This window comes from Gorilla gorilla, chromosome 12, assembly GCF_029281585.2.
Source record: "Gorilla gorilla gorilla isolate KB3781 chromosome 12, NHGRI_mGorGor1-v2.1_pri, whole genome shotgun sequence".
In the NCBI taxonomy this organism is placed as follows: domain Eukaryota; kingdom Metazoa; phylum Chordata; class Mammalia; order Primates; family Hominidae; genus Gorilla; species Gorilla gorilla.
The window spans coordinates 114,513,168-114,535,152 of record NC_073236.2 but is presented as its reverse complement, the minus strand read 5'-3'; the positions used below and the strand labels follow the sequence as shown (position 1 = coordinate 114,535,152).

Sequence of the window (21,985 nt, the reverse complement as noted above, 5' to 3'; positions counted from 1 at the left end):
CTCCCGCCCTCTCGGAGGAGGCTCAGCCCGGCTGCGGCGCGCGGCTGTGTCTCCGCCCCTCCCTCCCGGGCTGCAGGCGGCGGCATCACACGGGGCGGGCGGAAGCCTAACCAGTGTGAGACTATTTTTAGCACCGTGGCCAGGGTGTGAATGTCTACAGAGCCGAGCAAGGCCTGACGCTTTCTTTGCACGCTGGAAGAAACCTGTTGGTTTTTAAAGGTCAAAGATAAGGAAACTTGTGCCCCCACGTTCAGGAGCACCCCACGTGCTGGCCAGACGCCAGGAAGTGTTTCATCAGGTCACAAACACACAAGAGCTTGGTGCTTTTTCTTTTCTCTTTTCAACCTCCTGGTGAATTCCTGATGCGGAGATGAGACCATGCCCTGAGGGGAGTGATGAAGGTGCTAGTACATGCAGGGCTGTGCAGGGGGAGGCCCACCAGCTGTGCCACGCAGCCCCTCCCCGCTTCCCACCGGCTCTGGCTCCCCTCTCCCTGGCGGGTGGAGTGACGTCTGGCAGCCTGCAAGCCTGGTCCAGGTGTGCGGTGGAAAGATGGAGAGGAATGTGCCTCTGGGGGAAGACCTTGCCTTCGCCATGTCGGCGCCAGCTTGCTCCTCGTCCTCTGTGCCTGCGCAAGACACACTCACCGTTAGTCACGGGCACTGTTGAGGGTTCAGGACAAAAGCTGCTAACATCTACTGTGAACAGGAGGCCCTGCAGGGAGGGGCTGCTAGGATGCTGGGCGCCTTTCAAGCGTTGGGCTGAAGGGTGGTACCTAGGGTCCTCTGCCATCATTCCTAAGGGTCAGGAAGTGTTTCCGTGGAAGAATTGGGTTCACAATGCAAGGTTTGAATGGGGTGATTTCTTGGGGAGAACTGTGGCCCAGGAGAACGGCAGGGAGGACTGAGGTGTGCCAATGAATACTAAGAGGAAAGGGAGGAAGCCTCAGCCCCCGGCCAGCAGAGCGCAGGCCTGGGCATCCATGAATCCGTGGCACCCAAGTTTTATACTTTTAGTTTAACTCTCGGCTGTTGGTGTTTCTCATCACCCCTGATGTGGGTCAGAGAGGGCAGGATTAGGAGGCAGAAGACCCGGCTCCAATTCTGCTTCTGGCATGGGGCTTCTGGTGTGGGGCTTTGGTTTCCTCCATGTGCAACAAGGCGGTGGGGGCACATGGCTCTGCCACATTCCCTTGCACCCCAGTTCCTTCTGCCCCGGGGAGAGAGGGGCTCTGGCAGGCTCCTGCAGGGCGAGTCAGTTCCTGATTTCCCTCCTCGGCTGCCACGGCCTAGGCTTGCTTGGGAAAGGGCCTTGCCTGAATGTGCACAGTGAGTTTAGGGAGAAGCCTCTCTCCAAGCCCCTGGGGCGCTGTGATTTCCAGGGCAGCGAGAGAATGTGCGTGGCCCAGGTGCTGCCCACTCCTCAGCTCGCACAATCCAGAGTCAGCGCAGGCCGAGGCTGCAGGGGCCCCGGGGGAGCGGGCAGAGCCCTTCAATGGCCTGGCGCGGTTGGGCAGAGAGGGCTGAGAGAGGGCTAGAGGCTATTCCAGGATGACACAACTTGGGAGGGTCTGAAAAAAACCCTTTTCTGGATTGTGCGGCTAGGGCCCTGACTTTTTTATTCGAGGAAGATGCCTAATTTTTAAATATAAGAAGTGCGGGGTGCGGGGGGGAGGGAAGACAAGATTTTAAAATGGAGAAGTCTGATATCTTGGCGCTGGGACTAGAAAGAGTTAAGGTGTTGAGCTGGAAAATGGGAATGACTAATTCCTAAAGGCAATGAGCATCTGCCACTGGAGCAGTCCGTACTTTTCTGCATTGCTTCTTCAGGAAGTGAGAAGGTGCAGCTTGGCCGGGCACCATGGGAAGCGGCTTGGTCAGCCCTGTAGTCAGTGTGATCCTGCATGAATCACATGTCTATGGGTCAGGGACTGTGATTCGGTGCAGTGCTGGGTGACAGAATCCACGGACGCACTGGCTGTGGTTTGGATCCCAGGAAGGAAGTGGGCAGTGGCTGTGGGAAAGGAGCATGGGAGGCAGTGCTCCCCAGGGAGGTGGCCTTGCTCAGCACGCCGTTTCAGCCAGCAGTGTTGGGTCTGCCAATGCCATCCCAACACAGAGGACACCAGGCCATGCCCAAGGACCAGGCCTGCAGACAGTGCCGTGCAAGACAGGACACAGCCTAGAAACAGGGCAACGAGGGCACATGGCTGGGGTGGGCAAAGGGAAGGGACAGTTGGGCTCTTGCATCTTCACCTGTTAGGACTGCCCTGGCTAGGGACCTGTGACTGCAGGAAGGGAGGGGAAGGGAAGATGCTGAGGAAGGAGGGAGGGGCCGTGGGGAGGCAGAGGACTCTTTGTACTCACCTGGGCTTTCTCTGTGTCCGGCTCCTCTGCTAACCTGTGGCAGCACGGGCAGAAACAACACACTGAGGTCACGGCCAGGTCTTCTCATGCCCCAGACTATCTCAAAGGGGCTTCCCTGACCCACCCACCCCAGGGGCTTCCTTGCTTCTCCCGTTACTCGTTTGTTGACTTTTCCTGCCCAGGTATGACAGCAGGGTAGAGTCATACTTTCTACTACTGTAGCCAACCCGAGGCAGCCATGGAGACAGATGCTTCTCAGGAGAAGGAAAGTCATTAAAAAATGGAGTCAAAGCTCCTTAAATGCAGGGAGCAGTTACATGAGGGGGGCAAAGCCCACTCAGCTCTGAAAGTTCCCCAAGGGAACGTGACTGCGCCTTGGGTGAGGGCGGTCCCCCTCCTGCAGATGGTCTGCTTTGAAAAGCCCTGCGCTTGCTCACCCGAGGCTCGAGCACTGCCTGGCCCCTCCTGAGCCTGTTCTGTTCTCTGAGGGCCATTGCTGTCCAGCCTTGCACCAGGGCTCTTTATGGATGCAAACTGGATTTACAGCCCCCACACCGGGATGGCAGGGTATGGGAGGGGAGATTGTGAAGGACACAGGAGCGTAACATGAGGCTGTGGAGGGTGGAGATGATGTACTATGGGGGAAGGTGTGTTAGTCTGTGCTTCTTCTATGTGTCTTGGTTACACTTCTCTTGAGGAGATGCAGAGGAGGAAGGGTACCCCGATGGGGCAGAAGCATTCCCCAGGATGCAGCCAGCCAGCCAGGGGCGAACAGGGAGAGGCGTGAGGCAGGGGTGAATATGGCAGGGAAGTTCAGCTTGGTCTAGATTCTTCAAAAGTTCTATTTGACTCTCACAGTTTCCTTATCGAGCAGACTATGTTTGCCTGACGGTGCTGACCAAATTCTGTTTATATTACGTCAGTATGGTTTCAACCCCAAAGCAGCAAATATACTCTCCCTCTTTACGGTTGACAGTTACAGATCTCTGGTGTCCAGGTGACTGCAGTTAGTCCTAGGTCTGTAAAATCTCAGGCCTAGCTCATGGCAGAGAATCAGGAGGTCCACCCATAAAAACACTTAGTCTTATAAAAATGCCCATGTATGAGCTACACTGTAGTTTCAGGGACATATCCTAGGACCTATATAATGTGGAGAGCCAAACATAAAAAACTCTACCATCTCTCACCCCAACTCTTAACACTCTTGGCCTTAGGGATGACACCAGAAAGTCACATACGTAAAAATTCAGGCATTCCCACAAAAAGATTTCACATAGACATACAGACATTCTGGTATATGCACTGAAAGACAGACAAGGAGCTCTAAGGGCAAGAGGCACAGAAAGACAGAAGAGATGCAGACAGGGCAGTGCAGGTGTAAAGACAGCGCCCTGGGGCCTGGAGTGCCGGGAAAGGGAAACCCAGTCTGATGAGAACAGGGCAGTGCACGTGCAGAGACAGTGCCCTGGGGCCTGGAGGCCCGGGCGAGGGAAACCCAGTCTGATGTGGACAGTGGAGTGCAGGTGCAAAGACAGCACCTTGGGACCTGGAGGCCCGGGCGAGGGAAACCCAATTTGATGTGGACAGGGGAGTGCAGGTGCAGAGATAGCACCCTGGGCCTGGAGGGCTGGGCAAGGGAAACCCAGTCCGATTCCCATGTGAGGCATGGCCCACACTCAGACTCGAACCAGGATAAGGGCTAGAGTTCGTGGCCAGGGCAAGGCCTCAGTGGCTGGGGCAGTCCTAGGTTTGCTTTGGTGGAGTGAAAAGGACTGAGGAGAGGCCATGGGAAAAAGCTACTGGGGAAGGGAGGGGCAGGTGAAGGGAGGCCAGAGATGCAGCTGTTATGTCTTCAGCCAGGAACATTCCACATGAATGCTAGGATTTGGTTGGCATGTGCATGTGCGTGTGCATGTGTGTGTGTGCGCATGTTTGCAGCATGTGTTTACACCAGTGTAAATTTATCTCTGTGTATCTCTTCACCTTTTGCCCTCCTGCCTTCTTTCTTGTCTGTGTGGGTAAGTCAATTGTTTCTACATTTCTATGAAGCATTCCTGGATGTCTGAAACACTACTGCTCTCTAATGTGACCTTTTATTTTTATTTTTTAGATAGGGCTTTGCTCTGTTATCCAGGCTGGAATGCAGTGGCGTGACTATAGCTCACTGCAGCCTTAAACTCCTGGGCTCAAGCAGTCCTCCTGCCTCTGCCTCCAAAGCAGCTGGGACTGCAGGTGTGCACTACCACATCCGGCTCATTTATTTTTTGTAGAGATGGGGTCTTGCTATGTTGCCTATGCTGGTCTCAAACTCCTGGCATCAAGTGATCCCCCTGCCTCAGCCTCCTAAAGTGCTGGAATTACAGGTGTAAGCCACCATGCCCAGCCTAGTCTGACCTTTTGGCGTCCGTGCCACATATGTCATTCTCATCAACTCATTGGCGCTGCTGTCCACTTCCTCCCAGGCCTAGCTCAGACTCACTATACGATTTCAGAATCTGCAGAATCTTCTTCCTCTTCTCCCAGTTTCTTCCTCAGCAATTTCAGGGTCCTTGCTGACAAATTCCTTGCCCCGTGAGACTCCAAAGACTACCCTGTCTTAGCCACTCCAGCCCCTATGGGCCAAGAACGCTCCAGACCCACTGTCCCGTAGGTTTCCCTTTCTTGTCACAGCTTCCTTACCTGTATCTCCCACTTGGCTTCTACCCTTCCTTAAGTAAGACCACTCCACTTCCCTTAGTCTACGAGTTCAGCTCAGACTAAACCATGGGCATTGGAGTTGAACTCAGGCTGTGCCATTTATCACCTGGCAGGTTCTTTCACTCCCCCGAGCCTTGTTCAGAATTCCTCCCTGGGAGGGCTGCTGCTGGCTCCTCCTCATCCTTCCTGCTCTCCCTACCTTCACCTCCTTGGGGTGACCAGCCATTGCATTTCTCTCCCCGATAAGGTACTCTCTATCTCATCACCCCATTTATTTCCTTTGATTTGTTCATTTATTGACCTCCTAAGCACCAGGCACTGGAACACAACATGAACAAAACAGACTAAAATCTCTGCCTTGAGGAACTGATGTTTAGGAGGAATCCAGCAACTAACACATTAATGCACGACAGAAAGAACAGCTCACCCTCAAATGTCCAAAGAAAATTTTGTTTTCTGTTCATTATAACATAGAAGGATGAAGATTAAGAGCATGAAGTTTGGAGTCAGAAAGACCCAGTTCTCTGCCTTTTTTTTTTTTTTTTTTTTTTGAGACAGAGTCTCTCTTTGTTGCCCAGGCTGGAGTGCAGTTGCGTGATCTTGGCTCACTGCAACCTCTGTCTCCTGAGTTCAAGGGATTCTCCTGCTTCAGCCTCCCGAGTAGCTGCGATTACAGGCATGCACCACCACACCTGGCTTATTTTTGTATTTTTAGTAGAGACAGGGTTTCACCATGTTGGCCAGGCTGCTCTCGAATTCCTGGCCTCAAGTGATCCACCCGCCTCGGCCTTCCAAAGTGCTGGGATTACAGGCGTGAGCCACCACGCCTGGCCTAATCTCTGCCATTTAACAGCTACATGAACAACATCTCTCTGAGCCTATTTCCTCATGGGTAAAATGGGGATATTCAAATCTGTCTCACAGTGTTAAGGATTAGATGAGATCATCATACGTGAAAATCATTCCCTGCAGCTCTTCCCAGATGTCATGTGTTAAGCAGGTTCGATATATAATGAAACTAGGAAGGCACTACTGTCCTTTGCTGACACCTTCCCTTCTTGGTTTTATTCTTCCATGAAGCCACAAAACCATTTGGCTATTCTAGTCCACAATAATCTCTTCCTTTTCAGAAACTCTTATTATACTTATATGCTGAAAGTTTTATGATTAGCTTTTTCTTCCACTTCATTTGATCTCCTATTTATTTTGCATTTTTGGTCTTGCTTTTTTTTTTTTTTGGAGATAGAGTTTCACTCTTGTTGCCCAGGATGGAGTGCAGTGGCGTGATCTCGGCTCACTGCAATCTCTGCCTCCTAGGTTCAAGTGATTCTCCTGCCTCATTCTCCCCAAGTAGCTGGACTACAGGCGCCTGCCACCACACCTGGCTAATTTTTTGTATTTTTAGTAGAGATGAGGTTTCACTATGTTGGCCAGCCTGCTGGTCTTGAACTCCTGACCTTGTGATCCACCCGCCTCAGCCTCCCAAAGTGCTGGGATTACAGGCGTAAGCCACCGCACCTGGCCTGGTCTTGCTTTCTTAACTAGATCATAAACTTCTCCAGTCAAAGGGTCATCTTTTGTGTTCTACTTGTATCTACTTCCTGTATCCCAACTACCTATCCCAGGATCAGGAAATGAGGAAGCTCTTGGTGATCGACTGACCTTGCCACCTGGAAGGTAAAACCTGACTGTCAGATGGGAAAAGTAGGTACAGGGACCTCGGGTCCGAAAGCTCTGGGAAAGGTGGTGGCAGGGAGGAATGCAGAAACAAAGTGGGGGGCGGTTGATCCATGAGCTCGGGCTCCCCATTGAAACGAGCAGTCCTGCTGAGCTGCCTTTACCTCTGTCTTTCCCATTCTGCATCTTCTCTTCTTCTTCCTCTGCACCTTCCTCTGCTGTGAAAACAAGTCCAAGGAGGCCAGTGACCCTTCGGCACAGGACAAGTACAGAAGGAGGGTGAACAAAGCAACTGCTGAGGCTTGGGAGGAAACTCTAGCTAACAGCTCCTGGCTGCAGGCCTCTGAGGGTGCTTCAGCTCACAGTCTGCACTTGTGCGGCCCACGCCCCAGCACTGCTGAATAGGAGCCCATAAGACCACAGCCCAAAGGGAGCAGTGCAGTCACATCGCTCACTTTCCTGACCAGGGCTGGGGGCGTGCAGTGTGGGGTTGCGTGCCGCTGTTCTATGCCTGTCTGCCCTCAGGTGGTGATGACCAGGGAGACATCTAATGTCTTGCATTCAGGTTTAAGAAAGTGACCATACAATATATGGTGGGGGAATACCTAGATTAACACGGGGTTCTGTTAAAAAAAAAAATCCGTATGTTTTAGCTGATGATAAACTTAAAATGACCGCACAGTGCAAAGTGGCTATGTGGGAAGTGCTAATGCTGTCTAAGGTGCTTTTCCAGGGGACACTCGAGAGGGTCACAGATGCCTTGTGCTCTGCAGGGACAAGATCCCCTGTGATGGAGAGCAGGGTGCTGGGCCCCGGGCATGTACTTTGAATAGGAGCCTTGGAAAATGGCCACATCCTGGTATGGTCAAGCAGGCTGGTAAGAGAAAACCATGTCACGTTTGGAAAGGTTGAAGGAATTGGGTGTAGCAGTCTACAGAGGAGAAAACTAGGAAGGGTTGTCATTTGCCATCCAACCCGTGAAAGGCGAGCCTGCAGAGGAGGGACTGAGCTTATCCTGGGTAGCTTTAGAGGACAGGGATATAAATCAGTTACAGAAAGTGAGATTTTGGCTCCCCACTGAGGAAGAAGTTTCCAGTGATTAGAGTTGGTCATGAATGAGCTCGCTGGAAATATTCAGAGGACTGTTTTATTGGGTGGCAAGTTGGATTAAATGACTTCTAACATCCTTTACAATTTTTTTCTTTTCTTTTCTTTTCTTTTTTTTGAGATGGAGTTTTGCTTTTGTTGCCCAGGCTGGACTACAGCGGCGCAATCTTGGCTCACTGCAATCTCTGCATCCCAGGTTCAAGCGATTCTCCTGCCTCAGCCTCCCGAGTAGCTGGGATTACAGGCATGCACCACCATGCCAGGCTAATTTTGTATTTTTAGTAGAGACGGGGTTTCACCATGTTGGTCAGGCTGGTCTCGAACTCCTGACCTTAGGTGATCCACCTGCCTCAGCCTCCCAAAGTGCTGGGATTACAGGTGTGAGCCACTGTGCCTGTGGCCTCGATCCTTTCCAATTCTAGGATTCGATTATCTGTGAAAAAACTTTATAAAGATGAGGACTACAAGCTATGTATATACAGTATGTATACACTGTATAGAATATATGTAAAGATAATCTGAGTATGTCCTCTCATTGGAACAAAAACCTGTCAAGTCACTGTCAAGCAGACAGTAAAAACGTGTTGGTGATGGGTGAAGCTATTCCATTCACTGAGAAATTGGCACCCTCACATGTAAAGGGAGTTTATGTCTGCATGTTAGAGGGATACCGTGCCATGTGTGGCTTTGGTCCATGTCTACCTACAGGCTTCAGTGACTGAGAGGACAGCATCAGGGAAAGGGGCCTCTGGGACTCTGGGTTTGATATCTTATCCTGGAGGGGAGTAAGATCTCTGGCTTAATGCTCTGAAGACCCAGGTTCTAGGACCAGCTTTCCCCCTTCAAGCTGCACGACCTTAGGCAGACCACTTTTCTGATAAGCACAGGCTACATTTCTAAGTAAGGGACTGGACAATGTGCTCTCTAAGGCACCTTCCAAATTACACTACATAATTTTGTTGAAACCATCCTTCCTTACTATGAGACACTGCTGAGGATTCCTATAAACTTTACATTTTTGTGAAGCTATTCGGTCTCTATGTGCTTTCCACTTAATGGTATTTAATGACCTCTCACCCTAGCACGATGAACGCAGAAGCCACTTATTTTGCATAAACTCTAATAACTGGCCATGAAGTACAAGTGTAGTTAATTCCCATGGCCCGAAATTCCCTGAGAAATTTCCTCTAAAAGTGGGATTTCTGACATCTGTGGGGAGCTACATTAGGGAAAGCGCCTTCTAATCACCTGTGAGGTCATCCTGAAGGCTGTCGCCTCTTCTGTTTATGTGTACAGAGCGGGGCCGTGCTTCTGATGGGGGTTGAGAAACAGTGCTAGAATGGAGAGGGTGGCACCATCAAACAAGAGAGGCAGCGTCTGACCTTAACTGACTGGAAAGACGAAGCTGGGCTATACACTCACTTTTGTCTGTATGAAAACAGGCAGACTTGAGAGCAGAGCTGGGGGCTCTGTCCAGTCCCATGACAACCCTAAACATGTGAGCTTTCTCCTACGAACGGCTGAAAAATACCCAAGGCTTGCCTTCCCTAAGAGTGTTTGAATAAGTGTATGTGTTTGAATGGTCCGTGGAAAAACTGCTTTATCTTTTTATTTAATAATCCTGTTAAGCTACTTCAAGGTATTTAAAAGCACTACATTAGGTGGAAAGAAACAAAAGAGAGCCATCAGTGTGAGTGACCTACAGCGCTTAGGGAGGGAAACCATTAGTTTAACACAAAACATGGAGACCCCACCGCTGTGAAATCGTTAGTGACTCTCTGGCCCCTACGTAACTGGTAGAGTCATGGGGATTCCTGGAGATAGGAGGATACGTGAATGGCCTTTTATTTTCTCTCTCTTTCCTGGGTTTTATGTAAGGTGAAATGCCACAAGGTAAAGGTCTTTGGGAAGTCACTGAATTGGTGAGGTGATGGAGAGACTGAGAAAGAAGTCACAGATGAGCTGAACACAAGGAGCAGAAGAGGCAACAGACTCAGGTCATGAACTTCAGGTGAAATCAGAGCCTGGTCACGGACAAAAGGAGGGAATAGGTTTCAAAAACAAATCAAACAGGAGAGAGCAGAAAGGCAGCAGGGGAAGGTCCAGAGCTTTCCTGGCTGATTCCGCTCCAGACCTCCAGGGAAGTTTCAGAATGAGATGGTCGGTCAGGCCTAGGGAGAGAGCGGCTGTGGACAAAGTACAGATGGAAGACGAGGTAAGTGAGGAAGGGGCCTGCCTGCACTGAAAGGTCTGAATTTCTCTACATTCAGCTTGCTCCACAAGATGCGCTCCTGAGATAGGCCTGAATGTGAAACCGCCCCTACGCGATCCTGTGTGACAGAGGCTCTCTGGGTGGAGACATCCACTGTGTTCCTAGAAGGCAAAGTTAGGTGATGAAATGGGGTGGTGCGAGCTGGGTGGTGAGGTTCTGCCGGCGCTGGCGAGGAAGTGAGAAGGGCACGGGCAAGGCAGGGGAGGCCGGGAAGCTGGCTGGGAGCTCTGGGTTTCACCTGAATGGAGCTCCTTCACCAGGGATGACATGGTGTTGGTGATGGAGTCAGCTGCCACCAGCAGGTCATTGCGGAGGTTTCTCCTCGTACCTGAGGAGAGGCAGAGCAGATGGGGATGCCAGGGTGGGTGAGCATGGAGAAGAGACGGCTGAGCAAATGCCTCAGTTCTGCCAGGCCCGAGAACACAGGTGTGGAATACCTAAGGGGAGATGGGGCCACAGCAGCTCCACCCATTCCCAGGCACACCGGGGGCAGGAGGCATCAGCCCACTGGTCCCTCTCCCTCTGCCCTCTCTACCTAGGGAGCAGCATCCTGTCAACTCCACGCTTTGCCGCCACCACACAATCCAGAGCTGGGTTCCAGAATAAGCATTCCACCGAGGTCTTCCTCAGCCTTGTGGGGGTGGGGCTGTACTCTCCACAACCACCACTACCACCTCCCCTTCTCACCTCCAGCCCCAGCAGGACTTCCCTCTGAATCCCCACCCAACTACTTAATACTGCTGGTCACCAGCTCCTCCGATGACTGTGGCAATGGCGTGCGCACTGTGCTTTCAGCACGGTCCCAGTTACAGTGCCTGTTACAGTCCCTTCTAGGCCAGGGAATTATTCCATCCAATTCCTCTGGAGGAGACAAAGCCCAAAGGACAAAGCACTTCCAATAATCCAGAAAAAAGGGCAGAGAACCCCAGGAGGCCTGTTCTTGGCACACATAGGAAGCCTGCAGCCCTCCCGCTGGAGACCAGCCCGTCTCATGAGAAGGGGCCAGCACCTGACTTATTTACACTGTCTGTCAAAATCTGATCATTTCAAGCAAACAGCACAAAACAGAAATGGAAAAAACCTCAGCAGGAATCTTGTCCGTGTTTGCAGATCCCTTCAGCTCCCCGCCGAACTCTGCTCCAGAAACTCACCTTGTGCGAAGGCCTCCTGCACGTCTCCCCCGACTCCGCTCAGCGAGTCCTGCGGACAGTGGGTGGGGGTGGAGCCGGCAGACGTGGAGCGCACTGGCATGGGCATCGGCCGGCCGCCTCCATGGGTGGGCGATGTATGTGGTGACCCTGTGGCCTGAGCCTGGAGATTCAAAGACAGAAAATACGTTATCTCAAGTACCTGACCTCTTTGAGGAAGGAAGAAAGTACTTTTTCTCCATCAACCAGAGCCAGCCAGTGGGCCTCAGTTCAGTGGTACAAGATCATACTTGAAAGGAAGGAGTTAGGCTGCTTCCAAGACTGGAGAGAGGAAGAAAAGGAAAAAAGGAAGGGGGCGTGCAGGGCAGAGAGAGAGAACATCATAAGAACAAGACCAAGAATGGGAGGGAAAGAAGAGGCTGGCACAGAGTGGTGGAGGACTCTCGGGAAGACAGAGTGAGCTGCGTAGCTGGGCCAGGGCTCTAGAAGGGCTTGGCTTGCAGGGCAGGAAGTAACATGCAAACAGCTTTCATTTTGTTAGCAAACACATTCATGTACATGTTCTCATTTGGACCCCTCCCCCCGCTGCTGCCGGCAACCTGTGAGTGGAAAGGACATACGTGTGTGTGTATGTATATATTTATATATGTATATATCTTTTTTGGAGACAGAGTCTTGCTTTGTTGCCCAGGTGGAGTGCAGTGGCGCGATCTCAGCTCACTGTAACCTCCGCCTCCCAGGTTCAAGAGATTCTCCTGCTTCAGCCTCCCAAGTAGCTGGGACTACAGGCGTGCGCCACCACGCTGGGCTAATTTTTTGTATTTTTAGTAGATACGGGGTTTCAACATGTTGCCCAGGTTGGTCTTTAACTCCTGAGCTCATGCAATCTGCTCGCCTTCGCCTCCCAAAGTGCTAGGATTACAGGTGTGAGCCACCATACCAAGCCAGGGTATATATTTTTATGTCCATTTTATAGGAGAAGAAGAATGGAAAGAGACGTTGTGGCAGGCCACACAGCTTACCAGTGGGAGGCATGGGAACAACCCCTTGACTCCAAGGGTGGCAGTGTGCACTCTGCAGGTTGTGACCCCACTCCCCCCAGGGCATGCTCTGAGCATGTGGGGAGCTCGGCTGCAGGCTGCAAGCGGGGCCATGGGGCCAGTCATGCCACATGCACTGCACATATACAGCAAGGCTGTCCGGGGCCACCCCGCGGGGACGAGGTGAGAAAGGACACATGGTAAACAGAAACCAAGCTTTCCTTGGGAGGCCCTGGTATAGTTGTGGAGAAAGTTTGGAGCAATGGGATAAAATAAATAAAAGGAGAAAACTAATCAAGGGCCGCTCACTGAGATGTGGGCTCTGTAGCTCTTCAGCACAACGGGAACTGAGTGTGGAAGGTGGACTAGGGTTTTCTGTGGAAGCAAAACTGGAAAAAATAGAAGCCAAAGTGTGAGAGTGAATTCAGATGAAGACAGTTATCCTTATTCTAGCTTTCTCAGCTAGAAACCCCATATACAAACAGAATTGGCCCTGAACAGGTGGACAGGCTGGACGCACGACACCCCACCGCAGTGCTTCAACCGTGTGGCCACCAAACTCAACAGAAATGGATTATTTTCTATGGTTCTTACTTTGAATCATTTGTGTGTGTGTGTGTGTGTATGTGTGTGTATTTTGAGAAGTTAAAAAAAAATACAGAAAACTAAAAAGTACAACATAATTAACCACCCCAAATTGGTAACTTCATATTGTGTCAAGTGTATTTCAACCTAAAAATATTGCAGAAAAATTTGCAATATTTTTGTCCACCAGTTCTTTCCTGTTCCAGTTTTTCCTCTCCTCCCTTCAGAGGCAACCCCTATCACAATTTTGCTGTGAAACTTTTAACCTATATGTGCATGTATAGCTATGAATAATAAATGGTATTTCATGCTTTTAAATTTTGCATGAATGGTATTGTACTGCTCATATCACTTTGCAATTTGCTTTAATCACTTAGCATGCTTTCTGAGATCTTTCCATGATACAAATAAATATGAACTAAATCAAAATGGATCATAGTAACTATAAGAGCTAAAACTAAAATGGATCATAGTAACTATAAGGGCTAAAACTATAAAATTTCTCTAAGAAAACACCCAAACCATGATATGTAAAAACAAAACAAAACAGATAAACTGGCTTTCATTGAAATTTTAAACTTTTTCTTTTCTTTTTCTTTTTCGTCTTCTCTTTTTTTTTTTTTTTGAGATGGAGTTTCACTCTTTCACCCAGGCTGGAGTGAAGTGGTGCGATTTTGGCTCAGTGCAACCTCCGTCCCCTGGGTTCAACCAATTCTCCTGCCTCAGCCTCCAAAGTAGATGGGATTACAGGTGTCTGCGTGTCACCATGCCTGGCTTTTCTTATATTTTTGGTAGAGATGGGGTTACGCCATCTTGGCCAGGCTGGCCTCAAACTCCTGACCTCAGGTGATCCACCCGCCTCGGCCTCCCAAAGTGCTAGGATTACAGGTGTGAGCCACTGAGCCTGACCAAACTTCTGCTTTTCAAAAGATATCATTAAAAAACATATGAACAAATCAATTCAGAATTAATCAATAACTTAAACATAGGAGCTGAAATTATAACATTCTTAGAGAAAACATAGGGGGAAGGCTTTATAATCTTGGATTAGGTAATGACTTTTTTTTTTTTTTTTTTTTTTTTTGAGACGGAGTCTTGCTCTGTTGCCCAGGCTGGAGTGCAGTGGTGCAATCTCGGCTCACCACAAGCTCCACCTCCCGGGTTCACACCATTCTCCTGCCTCAGCCTCTTGACTAGCTGGGACTACAGGCGCCCGCCACCACTCCCGGCTAATTTTTTGTATTTTTCGTAGAGATAGGGTTTCACCATGTTAGCCAGGATGGTCTCGATCTCCTGACCTCGTGATCCACCTGCCTCGGCCTCCCAAAGTGCTGGGATTACAGGTGTGAGCCACCGCGCCTGGCCTAGGCAATGACTTTTTAGATATGACATCAAAAGCCCAAGCTATGAAAGAAAAACTAGATACACTGAATATTATCAAAAGTAAAACTTTTGTGCTTTGAAGAATACCATCAAGAAAGTGAAAGTCAACCCCCAGAAAGGGAGAAAATGTTTGCAAATTATATATGATACATGATCTATATATAAAATATATAAAGAACTCTTACAACTCAATAATAAAAGGACAAATAATATTTTAAAATGGGCAAAGGATCTGAATAGACATTCCTGCAAAGATACATAAATATCCAGTAAGTACATGGAAAGATGCTCAGCATTATTAGGGAAATGCAAATCAAAACTACAATGAGACACCACTGCACACCCACAAGGATGACTATAATAAAAAAGACAGGTAATAACAAGTGTTGGCAAGGATGTGGAGAAATTAGAACCCTAATATACTGCCGATAGAAATGTAAAATGGCCATAGGATAGGCCACAAAACAAGTCTCAGTAAATTTAAGAAAACCAAAATCATATCAAGCACTCTATCAGACGACATTAGAATAAAATTGGAAAGCAACTCCAAAAGGAACCCTCAAAACCATGCAAATACATGGAAATTAAATAATCTGCTCCTGAATGATGGTTGGATCAACAATGAAATCAAGATGGAAATTTAAAAATTCTTTGAACTGAATAATAGTGACAGAATCTATCAAAATCTTTGGGATACGGAAAAAGTGATGCTAAGAGGAAAGTTCATAGCATTAAATGCCTACATCAAAAAGTCTGAAAGAGCACAGACAATCTAAGGTCACACCTCACAGAACTGGAGAAACAAGAACAATCCAAGCCCAAACCCAGCAGAAGAGAAATAACGAAGATCAGAGCAGAACTAAATGAAACTGAAACACATACACACAAAACAATACAAAAGATAAATGAAACAGGCCAGGCACGGTGGCTCACGCCTGTAATCCCAGCACTTTGGGAGGCCAAGGTGGGTGGATCACTTGAGGTCAGGAGTTCGAGACCAGCCTGGGCAACATGGTGAAACCCCATCTCCACTGAAAAAAACAAAAATTAACAGGGTGTGGTGGCACGCACCTGTAATCCCAGCTACTCGGGAGGCTGAGGCAGGAGAATCTCTTGAACCTGGGAGGTGGAGGCTGCAGTGAGCTGAGATCACACCACTGTACACCAGCCTGGGCAACAGAGTGAGACTCCATCTCAAAAATGAATGAATGAATGAATGAATGAGTGAGTGAATGAAACCAAAAGCTGGTTCTTTCAAAAGATAAATAAAATTGATAGACCGTTAGCAAGATTAACCAAGAAAAGAAGAGAGAAGATCCAAATAAGCTCAAATAGAAACAAAACGAGAGCTACTACTACTGATACCACAGAAATACAAAAGATTTAAAGTTACCATGAACACCTTTACATGCATAAACTAGAAAACCTAGAGGAAATGGATAAATTCCTGGAAATATACAATCCTCCTAGATTAAACCAGGAAGATACAGAATATCTGAATAGACCAATAACAAGCAGTGAAATTGAAATGGTAATAAAAAAACTGCCAACAAAAAACAGTCCAGGACCAGATGGATTCACAGCTGAACTCCATCAGACATTCAAAGAAGAATTGGTACCAATCCTACTGACACTATTGCAAAAGATAGAAAAAGAGGGAATCCTGCGTAAATCATTCTACGAAGCCAGTATAACCCTAATACCAAAACCAGGGAAGGACATAACAAAACAAGAAAGCTACAGACCAATATCCCTGATGCACAAATCCTCAAAAAAATACTAGTGAACCAAATCCAACAGCATATCAAAAAGATAATCCACCATGATCAAGTGGGTTTCATACCAGGGACACAGGGATGGTTTAACATACGTAAGTCAATAAATGTGATATACCACATAAACAGAATTAAAAACAAAAATCACATGATCCAATAAATGCAGAAAAAGCATTAGACAAAATCCAGCATCGCTTTATGACTAAAACTCTCAGCAAAACTGGCATAGAAGGGACATATCTTAATGTAATAAAAGCCATCTATGACAAACCCAGAGCCAATATTATACTGAACAGGGAAAAGTTGAGAGCATTCCCCCTGAGAACTGGAACAAGACAAGGATGCTCACTTTCACCACTTCTATTCAACATAGTACTGGAAGTCCTAGCCAGAGCAATCAGACAAGAGAAAGAAAGAAAGGGCATCCAAATCGGTAAAGAGGAAGTCAAACTGTCACTGTTTGCTGATTATATGATTGTATACCTAGAAAATTCTAAAGACTCATCCAAAAAGCTCCTAGAACTGGTAAATGAATTCAGCAAAGTTTCAGGATACAAAATTATTGTACACAAATCAGTAGCTCTGCTATATATCAACAGCGACCAAGCTGAGAATCAAATCAAGAACTCAACCCCTTTCAGAATACCTGCAAAAAATAAAATAAAATAAAATAAAATACTTAGGAATATACCTAACTAAGGATATGAAAGACCTCTATAAGGAAAACTATAAAACACTGCTGAAAGAAATCATAGATGACACGAACAAATGGAAACACATCCCATGCTCATGGATGGGTAGAGTCAATATTGTGAAAATAATCATACTGCCAAAAGCAATCTACAAATTCAATGCAATTCCCATCAAAATACCACCATCATTCCTCACAGAATTAGAAAAAACAATCCTTAAATTCATATGGAACCAAAAAAGAGCCCACATAGCCACAGCAAGACTAAGCAAAAAGAATAAATCTGGAGGCATCACATTACTCAACTTCAAACTATGCTATAAGGCCTCAGTCATCAAAACAGCATGGTACTGGTATAAAAATAGGCACATACACCAATGGAACACAATAGGGAACCCAGAAATACAGCCAAATATTTACACCCAACTGATCTTTGACAAAGCAAACAAAAACAAAAAATGGGGAAAGGACACCCTACTTAACAAATGATGCTGAGATAACTGGCAAGACACATAGAAGAATGAAACTGGATCCTCATCTCTCACCTCATACAAAAATCAATTCAGGTTGGATCAAAGACTTAAATCTAAGACCTGAAACCGTAAAGATTCTAGAAGATAACATTGGAAAAATCCTTCTAGACACTGGCTTAGGCAAAGACTCCATGACCAAGAACCCAAAAGCAAATGCAACAAACAAAGATAAATAGATGGGACTTAATTAAACTAAATAGCTTCTGCACAGCAAAAGAAATAATCAGCAGAGTTAACAAACAACCCACAGAGTAGAAGAAAATCTTCACAAACTATACATCTGACACAGGACTAATATCCAGAATCTACAAAGAAAACAAATCAGCAAGAAAAAAATAATCCCATAAAAAAGTGGGCTAAGGACATGAATAGAAAATTCTCAAAAGATGGTATACAAATGGCCAACAAGTATATGGAAAAATGCTCAAATTACTAATTATCAGGGAAATGCAAATCAAAACTACAATGCAATACCACCTTACTCTTACAAGAATGGCAATAAAAAACTCAAAAAATAATAGATGTTGGTGTGAATGCAGTGAAAAAGGAACACTTTTACACTGTTGGTGGGAATGTAAACTAGTACAACTACTATGAAAAACAGTGTGGTGATTCCTTAAAGAACTAAAAGTAGATATACCGTTTGATCCAGCAATCCCATTACTAGGTATCTACCCCCAGGGAAGTAAGTCATTATACAAAAAAGATACTTGCATACGCATGTTTATAGCAGCACAATTTGCAATTGCAAAAATATGGAACCAGCCCAAATGCCCATCAATCAATGAGTGGGTAAAAAAAATGGGATAGATACACCATGGAATACTACTCAGCCATAAAAAAGAATGAAATAATGGCATTCACAGCCACCTGGATGGAATTGGAGACTATTTTTCTAAGTGAAGTAACTCAGGAATGGAAAACCAAACATTGTACATTCTCACTCACATGTGGGAGCTAAGCTATGAGGACACAAAGGCCTAAGAATGATATATTGGACTTCGGGGACTCGGGGAAAGGGTGGGGTGTGGAAAAGGGTAAAAGACTACACATGGGGTACAGTGTACACTGCTTGGATGATGGGTACACCAAAATCCCAGAAATCACCACTAACAAACTTGTTCATGTAATCAAATACTACCTGTTCCCCAAAAACCTATTGAAATAAAAACATTAAAAAATTTTAAAAAGTTTATGTATCACATAATATGTATACATAAATATATAAATCACAGTATACATATTTATAAATACATAAATACACAGAAATATACCAATTACATAATATACATGTATATTTATGTACATAAATATATAAATCACAATATATACATAAATATAAATATACATAAATATATATTTATGTATATTTAAATATTTACATACACCTCTCTAACCACATCAGCATCAGAGTTTCTAGCAAGAGCAAATATTCAAAATCTATGTGACAAAATCATGATTAAACAAATTAATACATGAATAAATCATTGCAACTGATTTGTAGGTATTTCTCATGTAATTGATAAAGGTACTTCCAGTGAGCAAGGAAGCTAGATAAAAATTTATGTTGTGAAGAAAGCACTAGAGATGGAATTTGCATTCTTATTTCAGCATTTTCTTTGAGTAAATAAATTAATCCTACTGAATCTTAGTTTTCTCTTACATAATATGGAATATTATAAAAGGATTAATAGACAAGTTAAAAAATGTAGCCCAGAATTACATATAAGAAGCCGTAATTAAATATTCCCTCCCTCCCTCCTGAAGACTGGTGCTAGGACAATTCACAATCGCAAAAATATGGAACCAGCCCAAATGCCCATCAATCAACGAGTGGATAAAGAAAATGTGGTAAATGCATACCATGGAATACTATTCAGTCATAAAAAGGAACAAAACAATGGCATTCACAGCAACCTGGATGGAACTGGAGACCATTATTCTAAGTGAAGTGACTCAGGAATGGAAAACCAAACACCGTTGTTCTTATCCATAAGTGGGAGCTAAGCTATGAGAATGCAAAGGTGTAAGAATGATACACTGGTCTGCAATCCCAGCACTTTGGGAGGCCAAGATGGGCAGATCACTTGAGGACAGGAGTTTGAGACCAGCCTGGCCAACATGGTGAAACTCTATCTCTACTAAAAATACAAAAATTAGCCAGATGTGGTGGTTCATGTCTGTAATACCAGCTACTTGGGAGGCTGAGGCAGGAGAATCCCTTGAACCCAGGAGGTGGAGGGTGCAGTGAACTGAGATTATGTCACTGCACTCCAGCCTAGGCAACAGAGCAAGACCCTGTCTCAGGAGGAAAAAAAAAAAGAATGATACACTGGACTTTTTCACTAAAGAACTTATCCATGTAACCAAATCTGCCCCTCCCGCCATGTTCCCCCAAAACCTATTGAAATTAATAAAAGGAACTAAAAAAAAAAAAAAAAAAAAAAAAGACTGGTGTTAGGGATAGCTCTTGTGACCATTCTGCAGGATCATTAATGTTCTTTTTTCCTAACATTAAAACCTCAATCTGGGCACTGTTTTGTCTCCCCAGCTACTTTTCCTATTACTACCTTCCAATCCTTCACTGTCATGTATTTGCAGACTGTGATTCTAGGAAAATCTCAACAATTTCTGAATTGAATATAAGATAAAAGGGATAAATTTGTCCTGAGATTTTAGATAACTGAATTTCTTTAAGCCATCTACGGAATAAAGACCAAATACCACCCCTGCACCCCCACCCCCGCCCCCCACACACAAAAAGTAAAATAGTGCAGCTGCTTTGGACAGACTGGCAGCAATTCCATTCCTAGGTATATATCCATGAGACAGGAAAACATGTCCACACAAAAATCTGAACCCAAATGTTCATAGCAGCGTTATTCGACATAGCCAAAAAGTAAAAACAATTCAAATGTCCATCAATTCAAGAGGCCAAGGGAGAAAAATTGCTTGATCTGGGAGGCAGAGGTTGCAGTGAGCTGAGATCGCGCCACTGCACTCCAGCCTGGATGACAGAAAGAGACTCTGTCTCAAAAAAAAAAAAAAAAAAAAGAAAACAGTATGCTACGTGCAAGAAGCCAGTCACGGAAGACCACATATCATATGATCCCATTTATATAAAATGTCCAGAATAGGCAAATCTCAGGGCACAGGAAGCAGGATAAGAATCTCTGAGGGCTGGTTTCGAGTTTGCCTGGAAATGCCTAGATTAAGTGACCAGTTCAGACAGCGTAGGAACTCAAGATGGAAATTAAATCCACTTAAAGAACAAAAATGGGCCGGGCCTGGTGGCTCATGCCTGTAATCCCAGCACTTTGGGAGGCCGAGGTAGGTGCATCACCTAAGGTGAGGAGTTTGAGACCAGCCTGGCCAACATGGCGAAACCCTGTCTCTACTAAACATACAAAAATTAGCTGGGCATGGTGGCGCATGCCTATAATCCCAGCTACTCGGAAGGCTGACGCAGGAGAATCGCTTGAACCCAGGAGGCGGAGCTTGCAGTGAGCCGAAATCCTGCCACTGCCCTCCAGCCTGGGTAACAGAGCAAGACTCTGTCTCAAAAAAAAAAAAAAAAAGAATGACCTCTGAAATGCTAACACACTGCACTATAAGACAGATGGCCCAACCAGCATTAAACATATGGCGAGGACTCAGGAATCTCCCTCTGCATGATCTGGGCCAGGCACCGTGGCCTGAGGACCGCACATCAGAGTCACAGGACCCAGGTGAACATCCAGGCTGCTTCATAATAGCATGACACTGAACCTTTGCAAATACTTTGATATTGAAATGATGATGGGGGATGAGACAAGAGGGGTAGGCAGGGTGGCCAGCCCCATGTGTCTAAAGCTCTAGTATCTGGAAGTGAAACCTCCTGCCCACCATCAGCCTGGAAATAATCAGACCCTCTTCCTGGGATCATTACCTAGGGCATGCCTTCTGAGGAAGATAAAAACCAGATTCTAGAAGTTGTGTTTGTTCAGAGCAGTTGAAAGAGAAAAGCTACGACTCCTGGGCAGGTGTTATTTCTCCATGGGTCTTACGCCCCAGCCCTTGGCGTTAGGATCATACTGGATGAAAATGAAGCCAGGACAGAGCTGTCAGGGCCCTCCATGAATTCTGGTTTGTGTAGGGTAATACCAGTTTTCAATCCTGGGTGGGTCAGAGGCACAAGTGATAGCTCACCAATATGCATGGGCTTTCGCCAGGCCTGAGGCTAAGGGTTCAGGAAGCCTGGAGACTGGAGCTGATCTTGGATGAGATATACATCATGCAAGGGATGTCAACCAACTCTGTTCCTTGCTGGTTTTGACAAAAAAGCAAAAGTGTGGGCCTATCCACACTTGACTCTGTTGATGGGACTCTGCTCTCTCTTGCGATTCCCTCTGCTGGGAGCGCTACTCTCCCCCATGCTGTCTGATTGGCTCCTGCTGGTCCCCTGGGCATCAGTCTCACTACTATCTCCTCTAGGATGAGACAATGTCTTTCTGAGATACTCCCACGGAATCTTGTGTGTCTCCATCACAGCACTATCTCACTTCTTAAATTCCATCCTCTGAATCCCTGTGCTTAGCACAGGTAAATTCTTAATAAATACTTGTTAAATGACAATGAAGTGCATCACATTTTTGGCCCTTTTTCTTCTGTAATGAAAAGTGGAAAAGAGCAGGAAAAGTGCTGGAGCAGGTAGTAATCTCCAGGGAGTAAT

General features: G+C 46.3%; 1 protein-coding gene across 13 annotated transcripts in view; it reads right to left on the bottom strand.

Annotated features, from left to right (window-relative positions):
* Window positions 1-526: 526 nt before the first annotated feature.
* The window catches only part of DTNB (dystrobrevin beta), a 296,213-nt gene continuing 274,754 nt past the window's right edge, over window positions 527-21,985 (bottom strand). For 4 of the 13 annotated variants that reach the window (XM_004028945.5, XM_004028946.5, XM_019021306.4 and 1 more), the window contains 5 exons: window positions 11,271-11,430; window positions 10,358-10,447; window positions 6,905-6,958; window positions 2,367-2,400; window positions 527-628 (listed from right to left, as the gene is read on the bottom strand). In XM_004028945.5, coding sequence (XP_004028994.1) covers window positions 2,396-2,400; window positions 6,905-6,958; window positions 10,358-10,447; window positions 11,271-11,430 — 309 coding nt within the window. In that variant the 3' untranslated portion in view covers window positions 527-628; window positions 2,367-2,395. Of the gene's footprint in view, window positions 629-2,366; window positions 2,401-6,904; window positions 6,959-6,981; window positions 8,281-9,095; window positions 9,182-10,357; window positions 10,448-11,270; window positions 11,431-21,985 lie in introns of those variants that run through there. The other 9 variants (XM_004028947.5, XM_055377590.2, XM_004028949.5 and 6 more) reach the window with 5 other exon arrangements.